Raw genomic sequence first — 11,938 nt, 5'->3', positions numbered from 1 at the left:
GAAAGAGTGATCAATACAGAGCAAACTTGCCTGTAATTCTGGAGTTAGAAGTTTGCATTTCACAAGAGCCCATACAGTATTTTAATTGTTTAACCACCAAGTCTGCTGCCAAGTTTGGTTTATAACCTAACTAAAGGGGACTAAACAAGGGAGAGTGAAAATAAAGTAACCACTTTGCATGAAATTGGGACTGAGGTTCTCTTCTTTCCACCAATTTCAGGGCAGTAGCTTCTTAGAACGGTGTGTGTGCCCTTTGATCTGCATTTTCATGGGATTATTTTCACATTTGCCTGTCGCACCTTCTCATGGATAACTCTAAAAACCCCTTCCTTTCCCTCCAAACCCTATTCTTGTGTGTGCTTGTTGGTTTGAAACCCTGGGACATTTTAGCTACCTACAGTAATAGCGCTCGACTTGTCCCCCCTGTTCCTCCAGGAAAGGAAGTTCTTCAAAGGCTTCTTTGGAAAAGTAAGTTTAATGCCTTGTTTGTGCTTGCACTATAAGGAGTTACATCCCTGGTATAGCACTGCCATAAAATCAGGGTGTTTAGAGTCCCCTAATCCATTTCAGAATATTTGCTTCTAAAACAGACTCAGAAATAAGTTGATCAAACAAAGAATATGGTCAAAAAACCAACCTGAAACAGAAACTTATGGACAAATCCATATGGACTGTTTGGGAAATGCATTGTTGAAGTGATTTGGTCTTCCTCAATAAAATGTGTATTTTCCTTTTTCGATCATTAAACTTGTGCCAGCCTACATCACCTGGGTAAATAAGTACAGACCACCTGGGATCTGTGCCTTGTATGCGCTTCATGATCAGCTGCTCCATGAGTTGACCCCCAAATGTTAGCACTTGGAGAAAGCAGTGTGCCTGCACACTCCATCTCTTAAACCTTTTGGTTTTGAGCACAATCCTAAGCTATTAGGTGCTTGAATAGTAAGGTATTCAAAGGTATATGAAGATGAGACCAGATGTTTACCTACTATATTTGTCTAATTGGAGTTCAACTGCACAGCTGAAAAAATTTACTGTTTCTGTCATTGCTCTTATTTTTTATGAGGACAGTGTCTTAGATGTGAAGGGAAGGAACTCTTTATCCTTATTAAGAATGTCCTGTACTGGCAGCTGGGTGGTTTTGTTTCTACTGTCTACATCTCTTCAAGGCAGTACATGTAGACCTCTGAGTGAGCTCTCTCTCATCTGTTCCCTACCTGTGTGTTTACAATTCCTGTAAAACTTTTATTTTGGTTCTCATATGGAATTAAAATAGCTTTTGAAGTATCTTGTTATAGAATTAATCTTCACATAAATAGAAAGTAGCAGGTTTGTAACTTTCATATATACAAAAGGCTTTTGGAGCAGATTATTCTCTGGTCACTAATTTGTTTTGGCTTTTGCTGGGGGAGTAAAAAAAGGTTTTTTCAGCTGCTTCATTTTCACCTTTCACTCAGATAGTGATGTTTGGTCACACAGGGACAGATGTTTCCCCAGTTCAGGTTTCTTCCTATGATCTGGTAAATCACACATTTAAAGTGTAGTGATGGTTTGTTTTGCTTTTAGGGCCAAAATAGCATAGGTGGGAGATATGTCAGATTAATCAGATCATTCCTATGTGCAAATGAAATTTAAAAGCTGGAATCTACAGGTTGGAGTAAAAACATGTTTGCTTTACAACTGAAAATGCTAAATACTATTTACAATTTGTTTAAAACAAGCAAACAGAAAAATCCCCAACCTTATCATGATCAGAGATGTTAGTTTTCCTTCTGGTTGTTGGTATGAACTTTGCTTAGTATACAGAAGAAAGCAAAGACTTAAAATTACAGATATTTTCATAGTACTTAATTTAAAAAGTCAAAAACAGATTTTTATATATTAAATATGCCAACTTCCTCATTACATCTTAGTTACTTTTTTAATGAGGTCTGATACTTTGCCACAGTCTTGTAGATTTACTTTGTCTTTTATTACAATATTTTGCCAAAGAGAGACTGACTTCTGCTTCAGCCTGTGAAATTTCATTAATTAGCAGTGAAACCACTTCAAGCCATAGTGTTTAGTTATCCTTACAGTATCTGTATGGCAATGCCTTTATTACAGCTTTTTACAGCTTTGGCCTAAAATGGTAGGGCAAATCTAGGGGAAAACTGAATGAAAAAAAAATAAGACAGCTGTTCTCTCATTAATGATTGATAAATACTAATAACTAATATCTTCTGGCTGTCTCAGCTATAATTGCTCTGCAGATGCCTTGCATTGGGATTAATGTCATACTCCAAACTGCAGAGCTGCTTAAAACACACTAGCAGCTTTCAAAGTCAGTCCAGGCAGGTTTACTACTTTACCTGTCCATATTTTTCTCCCCCTAAAAGATGAACGTTTTTGGACACAAATCCATCAGATTTAAGTGTATGTATTGAAAATACTTTATTTTAAACTTTAAATAAGAGATGTCTGTTGATAGCGATAGCTTAGACTTCTGCAGTTTTGTGCAGCATATACATCATAACTGAATCAACTGCTTTTTTTTAGGCAGCCCTTCATATTTTAAAACTAAACCTTTTCTGTTTTAATGAATAATAGTACAGATTTGGTGATCTTTCTCCTGTTTTGCTTCCACTAAACGCGGGTATTTCTCATGACACAATGGTTTATACAAAGTCTGAAATGAAACATTTTATATGCACCTCAGACTCCTTTTACAGCTGTTTGTAAGTCTCAGAACAGAATAAAATAGGCAGAAAGACTAGAAACAATTTAGAAGTATTTTTTAAAAATGCATTATTAGAGAACTTTAGTTCTGCTCTGGCATGCTTAAAACTTTATTTTCCACCTTACAATATAGTTACTGCTTACCTTCATGTTCTATCACGTCTAACAGTTAAAATGTCATAAAGTGTTGATTAGGAAATACACATATCAGATTTAGTCCACTTAATTTTCTTTATTTTGGTTGTTTGGTTTGGTTTTTTTTGTTGTTGTTTTTGTTTGGTGGTTTGGTTTTTGGTTGTTTTGTGCAGATGCCCATCTCTAGGGCATTGCCAGCTTGGATGGACAGGTCCTTCATGCCCAACTCACAGTGGTCCTTGCTTTGTCCTTGGACCTCATTGTCTGTTGGGATGGGTGCCTCATCCACCCTCCTCCTGGAGATGTTTCAGGACTCTAAAATTAGAACAGATCTCCTATTGGAGCAGATTACTGATCCCCTGAGAAGTGCTGAGCAGCAAGGGTTCTATCAGGACTGACTCAGCACTGACAACCCAGAGTTGGTGCCACATGTGGCTCTCTTCCAGCAGTGCTGTCATCCAAAAGTTCTTGAAGACAAGCTACTGATATGGATGTCTAGACAAGTCCCTTAGTAGCAACATCCTAAGACCACACTGTTCCAGTGGATGTTGGCCGTTTGATTTACATATTTTTGTTTGTAGTCAATAAACACACACCTTTCAGTGTTGATTACACACGTTGTGATCCTGCGTTGAAGTTCACCTCCCATGCAGTGTCTTACATCCACTCTGATCTTTGTCCGGTATGTGCCAGGAGTGCAAATACTTGTATCTGCTCTGTAATTGCAACATACGTGGCAATATCCCACCCATAATGGAGTATGGTGGGTACTTTGATATGTATATGCAGTATAAACTGATTTGGAGAAGTTCCTTTTATACATAATTTGTAGGCATAGATAAGCTGAGGATTCAGTAGATGGAAAAATCATGTTGCCCAACAGTAGTAGCTGTGGGTTTGGGATATACACTGTAAGGACTTACTCCTTCTAAGTGCTGTATCCACCATAAATCTAGAAAAGACACTGGGAGATAATAGTGTGTTTTATTTTTCCCCTTAGTGTAGCAAACCCATGTTTGGTTATCTTGCATAAGGAACCCTATGCTTCCAGTGGGGGTGGAGGATTCAGGCAGCCCCTTCAGCCTTTTAAGTTTATTCTGAGAAACATGAGATTTTATGTCTTAGCTATTTCCAATTTCTCATTTGGTAAAATAGCAGGTAAGGAGTAGTTGATGTGTTGAATATCAGTACCTCTTTATGAAGTCCCCAGCTTAGTTACCCTTTAATAAAATCTTCAGGAACTGTTCACTAGTTCTACAGAAACAAGGTTTTTATTGTTTGCTGGGGAAACACATGTATCTCTTGTTTCCAGAGATGGTAATCTAAGCCAAACAGTTACCTGAAGGTATTGTCTTTACTTGATTAATTGTATTTATTTGAAATAAAGATTTAAAGACTACTAACAGCTTATAAGAAGCTGGTACTCCTTTTTAAAACAGTTAAAGGAGACAGACCTTGGGACTGTTCAGCCTGGGGAATCATCATAGCAGTCTTCCAGTAGCTGAAGGGGCCTAAAGGAAAGCTGGGGAGGGGCTTTTTGCAAGGGTGTGTAGTGATAGGATGAGGGGTACTGGTTTTAAGCTGGAAGATGGTAGATTTAGGTTAGACATCAGGAATAAGTTCTTTAGTGTAAGGGTGGTGAGATGCAGGAACAGGTTGCCCAGGGAAGTTGTGGCTGTCCCCTCTGGAAGTGTTCAAGGCCAGGATGGGGCTCTGAGCAACCTGGTCTAGTGGAAGGTCTCCCTGCCCATGCAGGGGGGTTGGAACAAGATGATCTTTAAGGTCCCTTCCAACCCAAATAATTCTATGATTCTATGACCTCTACAAACCATTTTGGTTTGGTAATAATAGGGACTTTTACGCTATGAAAAATAGCTCAGCATTGAGAAGATAGACTTGATTTTGTGGGTATTGATATTTACTGCCTTTTAAGACCAAAAATGAAGTGATTTTTTTTTTTTAAATGCTGCAACATTTTTTAACACATATGATGGTAAATTTAGGTACATCTTCCCTTGTGAACTATACTTCTTCCATTCGGCATTACAGAATCTGACAGTTTTACTTTAAACCTTCTCTGGAGTATCCAGCAGGCTAGATTGACGTTTAGAAAGCTGCTTTTGCCAACACTTCTCAGTAGCTTGCTCTCATGCTGTGCTTATTTTCTCTGTTTTCTCTTTTAATCACTCTTCCATACAAGTTAGTGCTGTTCTCTTTTCTCACCAAACTTTTTTGAAAATGCTCGGGGTGTCATTGCTGCTTCTGAAACTGGGACAGGTAGTTCCTGCCCCAAAACAAACAGAAGTTCTGCCAGGCCCATTTTCTTCACACTTGCTTTCTCTGAAAATGACACTGATGTGATATAATAGGAGACATTTCACTCCAAGATATTTGAACTTCACGGTGTTAAAATCAGCGTTGCAGACTTGGAACATGTGGTAGTTTCTGCCAGAATGTATCCTTGCTCCATTAGTTGCTGTATGAAGACAAAAGATGTACATCTGCAATGAACTATTAAAAAAAATTAATTGCTATTCTTGCATGAAGCTGCAAGCTGATACCTCCTGATCTTTTGTTGTTGTTGCTGTCTTCACTCCCTGCAGTAGTCTGTGGTGGGTACCATTAGCAGCCACAAACAATATAAGTTCAGTGCTTAAAAAAAACTTACGGGGAGAATATGTTATTAGCTGGCTTAAAGTATGGGGCTTGTGAATTGTAGCCACATATCAAAAAAAAATATTAAAAATTGCTAGTAGTAGTTTTCTGTAACAACCAGTAAAATTATGTTGACATCTTGTAACTACTTTCTGTTCAATGAATAAGTTTCAGAAGAATATTGTGTCAAATGTTTATATTGTTTTCTGTAACTTTTCCTGAGAAAGTAAACAGTCTAGAAAGAATCTGCAGTTTAAACGGCTTCTGAAGCCTTCCTGTGTTTCCCACTTTTACTTACCCTCAGCTTGTGGCAGCTGAAAGTTCCCACAGTCAGATCTTGGATAAAAGCCAGAGCACTCCTGCTGCGTCAGCCTGCCACACACCGGGGCTTTTTCAAGATACACACCAAATGGTTAACAAGTCGTATTTTTCTACCTCTCCTCCAAGATCCAACATGAGCTCTCACATCAATTAGTGACATGTTTGGCTGATTGGTGGTAGCATTAAGCTCGTAACAGAGTAACTGATGATTTTTGGGTGCTTTTGACACTGGTTTAAAGTGATGCCATGGTTCTGCCACGTGACTGTTGGGGCAGAGGGTAGGGCTGGTGGAAATACCAGGTAAGAGTTTTCTGATGTTTAAACTTGTGCTAAAGAAGCTACCTGTGGTGTAACTCCTTATGAATTAGTCTCTTCTGACTCTTTAGTGGAATTCCTCACCCACTTGGTCACTCTTGAATTCTGTACTGTCAGTGGATGCACACTTTGTTTTTACCTCCACCTGTCCTGTGCCCTCTCCCCATCCCCACAACTTATTTCTGAAATACTGGCTTTGGTTTGGTTCTCTGAAAGTTTTGCAACTTGGATTGTGTATCTGGCTTTGGGCACCCTACTGACTGTGGACTTCATCTACACTTAATGTTCTGGTTCTTGGAAAGGGGAAGTGGGTTCCAGTATGATGCTATTGGTGTAAAACTGGATTTTTCCTTTTTTCTTTTTTTTTTTTTTGAAAGTCTGGGAAGAAGGCAGTTAAAGCAGTCCTGTGGGTTTCGGCGGATGGACTCCGAGTTGTAGATGAGAAAACAAAGGTTAGATTCCCTTAGACAAAAGTTTTTTAAATCTCTCTATAATTATGTCTGTGCTATAACTTTAAATTGATAGAAATCATTACATTAATGCAAATGTTATTTGAAAGGAAGACTGAAGTGTATAATTAGTTTAATAATTTTGTGCTTTGCAAACATATGAATGCCTGCTATTTTTTTTTTCCAAGTTAATTCCACACTGCTTTCAAGACCCGTTTCATAAAATCTGGCAAGTAGCATAAGTTTGGAGTACTTTTTTTTTTGCATTTACCAGAGAATACTTTTTTTTTCTGCTAAGTTCTGTGGACGTTGAACTCGGAGGATCCCTTGGTGCCTTGTTCTGCACCACTGCAGAAAGCTACAGCAGTGACACATGAGCAAAATCATGTTAATCAATATAATTTTCAGCGCATCCAAATCCTAGAATGGGTCTGAATGAACAAAAGCAAACTTCCAAAAATGCAATTCAGAGAGTCAGGGGGTTATGCCTTCAGACTCAAGCTAAATAGTAACTGAGTATCAAATTTCATAACTTCTAATATCTGAAGTGGAAGCCTAGTGAATTGTGGCATCCTTCTAGATTGTTGTACAATTTTTAAATTTGTGAAATAGCACAGCACATGCCATGGAGGCACCTGTGTGCAAGTAATAGCAAACAATTCTGGGTTTTATCTAGATGTAGGCAATTGGAAATAAGAGAGTTAGACTTGCCTCTATAAGCATACAAGTATTTTAAAAGATGGTGTGGCTGTCAGAACAATTTTTAGTTTCATTAGTCTGAAATCAGCTAGTGTTATATTCATGTCATTTAATGCTTACTTTGTCAACCTAAATATGGTTTCTGCAAGCCAACACTGAGAAGCAGGTAGAGATAATTCATATAGCTCTGCAGTATGACTGCCTGTCACATACCTGCTCTGTGACTAGACTTCTCCAGGTCTGCTGTTACAGTGTGGTTCTTCAGCACTGAAATTACTCTGTTTAAGAGTTCAGTTTCTGGTACAATCATACTGATGTAGGTGAATTCAGTCTACTGATTGCCTCATTTAAAAAGACTAATACATGTATTATTTTTAGAAATCTTACTGCATATATCTAATCTTTTAAGATTGAATTTTAATGAGTTATGCAGACCCTGGAGATAATTAAAAGTATAGAACTTAAAAAGAGAATATACTGTTGCCTCCTGGTGGTTGATTACATTAGCACAGGTGCCAAGGACTAACCACCAACCAAAATAAAATATTTTGAAAAAACAATTTTCAATTAAGATGGCATCATTCTTAAACTATGCAATCTCTGTTTTAGAAACACTTCTTCCATCAGTCTATGGTGACAAATCAGAGGTGTTTGGTACTACCAGTGCTGTTGGTGCTTTTCCATTGCACCCCTGCTTAGCTAATTGGCAAGTCAGCTTTTCCTTTTCTTTTTTTTGTAGCAGCTGCTAGACCTTTTCACACTTGCAGGCCTCTCCCTGAGTTTCAAGATTGAGTTTTAACCACAGTAAAGATTTTTTGATTGTAAGACTATTCGAGCTGCTGTAAAAAAAACAAAATGAAAATGTGAGCTCTGTAGTCTAGAGGAGAGATCTTAGGAATTGCTTGGGTCCCTGAATTCTGAAGTGCTGCCTTGGCGTGTTTCTGTCAAAGGTGGAAAATGTCATCTGTCCTTTTTGTTTCATACTGGGAATAGAATTCTGAATGGTGAATTGATTGACAGATAATTATCACCACATCAGGAGGCATCTTCTTTTTAGTATAACTTGTCTGCTTGCAGTTAACACTGAAAATGACCTGTCTAAGTGTTTCTCCATATTTCTTCACATGTATTTTATTGCGGGGGGGGACATTCTTTTCCCTCTAGGATCTTATAGTTGATCAGACAATAGAGAAGGTTTCTTTCTGCGCACCAGACAGGAACTTTGACCGGGCATTCTCGTACATCTGTCGCGACGGCACGACGAGACGCTGGATATGCCACTGCTTTATGGCCGTAAAGGACACGGTAAGGGTGACACAGAGTGTATCCAACTCTTCTAGCTTTTAGCTGGGTACTCAGAAAAATTAACTACCTAGCATACTGCAACGTGGTTTTGACTTCAGCTAAAATATTAGTCCTTGAAAATCCTTATAGTTCAAATTCTTTGTAGCTGAATTATTTGCCATCCCTCTGTGGTGTTGTCTTGTGGAGAGTAACAGTGCCCAGCATGTGTATAAATGGAATGCAGTCAGCCTCAGATATCTCTAGCAGAAGGGAACTACTCTTCTAAAAATAGAAGATATTCTCATCTGAAAATGTATACAGCCAAAAACTGAAACAGCAATGACAGTTTTTCCAGGATAAAATCATAGCGAGACAAGATATGAATGCAGCTTCTTGTATATGAATGTTGTATTGCGTGGAAAGTCATCTGAATGTTAAGGGATGGAGCGAAACTGAATTAAATTAGAATGTTGTTTGCTTCTAAGCAATTAAGATTTTTTCAGCAGAAGGTTTTACAAGTGAGTTACCCCTATCAGTCACTTGCTGTGTAGACTTAAATAACTTAACTTCTTGATCTGGCCTTTTCCAATTTCTGCTTTTTGTTGGATCCTGCCTATATTATACAAAGTGCTTGAAACCTCATGCAAGTTTATTGCGTGTAATCAACATAGTTGCATGTTCAGAGCCAATTGCACTTGACAATTTATCATTTTTCTTTAAAGAAAAACAATGAAGTCAGACATTCCCAGTTAAACTTTTGTTAGAGCTGAAGCATTTCTATTTTCCTCTGTGAATAACAGGTCAATTCACATACTGATTATAACAGATGAGTTGAGCTACTGGTAGGAACAGTGCCTCTGACTCAACTGTAGCTGCCCTGTCAGCTTGATTGCTGGGACTTCCTCCGACTTGAATTTCCTTTCCTTATTGCAGTTATTGGACAGTGGATCCTTTTGACCTTACTGGTTAATTATGGAAGTGCTTTTCAGAAGGCACTCAGTACTAACTTGTGCATTTGGTCAGACCCATTAAGAGGTGTAAGTAGTCACCACTGTGCTTTTAATTTTCACGCTTGCACACAACGATAGTGTCTCCCTGAGCCCTCTGTGAACTTCCTCCATCCAAGAATAAGCACTTATCTGTCCTTCAGGACTTAGATCTGCTTAAGATGGCTTCACAAGAGTTTCTTTGTGCACGAACGTATCCAGAGGCAAGGGATGGGTGCAGGCACGTTATCGCACCAGCATCTCAGTAGTAGTTGAACTAACCAGATTATCTGACAATCTCTTTCATTTCTGGGTGGCCTTCTTTAACACTGCTTGTGCGTTAGGAGTTGGGAGCCTTTATATACCAGGTTTCATTTTAGAGCAATACAAAAGGTGGCCAATTACAGTAGTTCTTTTTCATGCCTTAATTCCCTAACCTGCCCTTCCTGTTGTGAAGGGAGGTTATCGCTTTGCAACGCTTGAAGCACATATATGTTTCTGGTCCAGTTACCCTATGATGCAATGTTGTCTTGTGCAGGGGGAAAGGCTGAGTCATGCCGTGGGCTGTGCATTTGCAGCGTGCCTGGAGCGAAAGCAGAAGCGGGAGAAGGAGTGTGGAGTGACTGCCACCTTTGATGCCAGCAGAACAACATTTACTAGAGAGGGGTCATTCAGGGTCACTACAGCTACTGAACAAGCAGAGAGAGAGGAAATTATGAGACAGATGCCGGATGCTAAAGGTATGGGGTGCAACGTAAACAGTCATCTGTAGCAAGGAAAACCAGCACTGAGGTGAATTGGAGCCTGAGCAGGGACTGAGGCTTAACTTCCTTGCAGCATTCCCTATCTTGAACCTTAGGTACAAATCATATTCCCAGACACTTGTTGCTTCACGAGATGAAAAGTGCGCCCAGGTTCACTCATAGTGCGTTTTCCCACATCTCTAGAAAAACTACAAGTGTATTCCTATGTGAAAGCTGCTCCTGCTTTTTGTCAGCCTGCTGTATGGCAGAGAACACTGTAGGCACCATACTAAAAGGCCTTGTTAAAAAAATGTTATAAAATAATCCTTTTTGTAGACTTAAGCTTACTATAAATGAACAGAAAATTATACTCATTTTTCTTAGAAAAGAATGTATTTTTATTTTGATTCTTAAGGCAGGTTACAAAGCTTACGTATAGAATTATGTTGCATGAGGGAGGAACGGACCGGTCCCAGTGGGCTTTCTATAAAACCCAAACCAAAGCAGCCCTCTCCCATAAAACACAAACTGTTGCACTTTTAAATTATAATCAAAACTGGTAACTAACTGATGGAGAGGAGTTAGCGTTCACTTCTTAGCCATTCAAAACATCATTTAGAGTGTTCTGAAACTCAAGTGAAAGTAGAACTTTTTAGTCTAGTTTTATTTCAAGTAGTGGAGTTCTACAGCTAACAAAAATAAGTATTATAAATATTGTTCATAGCCCTCTTTACAGTGCAATTGAACATTTGTTTTAGAGGGTCCCACAGGAATTTTTATGCTTCCATTCAATTACAATACTTTAATCTTCGTTTACATCATCCATCTGCTTGTTCCCATAAGTTAGTGTTCGAATGTGCTAAATGAAGCTTAAACATAAGGCCTTTGTTACTTGGGGGCATGAGTCAAAGTCTTGACTCAATGAAGGTGTGTGAAATCCTTTCCAAGAAAGACTGATTCACTTGAACGAGCAGCTGCAACTCATGGGTACTGAAGCTTGCAAGACAACATAATTAGTTCCTCCTACCCTTCCAGCTCCTCAGAAATCTCTAGTGTAACTTCTCTCTTTACCAGACTTCTATTCTGTTGATATGTCAACAAAAGGAATTGTTTTTTTCCTAAAACATTTGGAAAGCAATATAGGAAACTGGAGTTCATACCAGGATAGTGATATTTTCCCTTCTCCTGCTGTGTTGATGAGCTGTGTTTATTTTCCCCAAAGCAAATTCACTTACAGCATTCATGAAAGAGAGTTATCCTAGAGATGGAAAAATCCCCATTGCTATTCTAATCATGTGTCATTATTTAAACCAGGCTTAATCCTACATTTCTACCATTAGGCCTGGCTGACAGAAGCATTGTGTTGCTATGAAAAATCCTGCAAAATGAAGCAGCCGACTTAAAGTTGCAGGAGCTTCCAGTGCAACTTACTAGTGATTGGGTGGTAATATTACAGCTAAATTCAGTTAAAGAAGTGACTCAGGAACTTGCTGTAAATGTGGCTGGTGTTAGCAAGGCCTGTCAGCTCAGAGGCTGAATCTCCCAGCACACTTCCATCTATTCCAGCTGCAGCCTGAGCACTGAATGCAGCCCAACCTGTTCAGTGATGCTGCTGCTACCTTTGGCCTGCTGA

General features: G+C 38.9%; 1 protein-coding gene across 4 annotated transcripts in view; it reads left to right on the top strand.

The window, feature by feature from the left end:
- Nucleotides 1–11,938, top strand: part of NUMB (numb homolog (Drosophila)) — a 38,188-nt gene that overhangs the window by 18,799 nt on the left and 7,451 nt on the right. For 2 of the 4 annotated variants that reach the window (XM_009999740.1, XM_009999737.1), the window contains exons 3-6: nt 436–468; nt 6,522–6,596; nt 8,457–8,597; nt 10,101–10,302. In XM_009999740.1, the coding sequence (XP_009998042.1) occupies nt 436–468; nt 6,522–6,596; nt 8,457–8,597; nt 10,101–10,302 (451 nt within the window). The remainder of the gene's footprint in view (nt 1–435; nt 469–6,521; nt 6,597–8,456; nt 8,598–10,100; nt 10,303–11,938) is intronic. The other 2 variants (XM_009999741.1, XM_009999739.1) reach the window with 1 other exon arrangement.

This window comes from Chaetura pelagica, unplaced genomic scaffold (genome assembly GCF_000747805.2).
Source record: "Chaetura pelagica isolate M959 unplaced genomic scaffold, ChaPel_1.0 scaffold416, whole genome shotgun sequence".
NCBI classification, from domain to species: domain Eukaryota; kingdom Metazoa; phylum Chordata; class Aves; order Apodiformes; family Apodidae; genus Chaetura; species Chaetura pelagica.
Note: the sequence above shows the minus strand (reverse complement) of the source record. Positions and strands in the feature narration are given on the sequence as shown.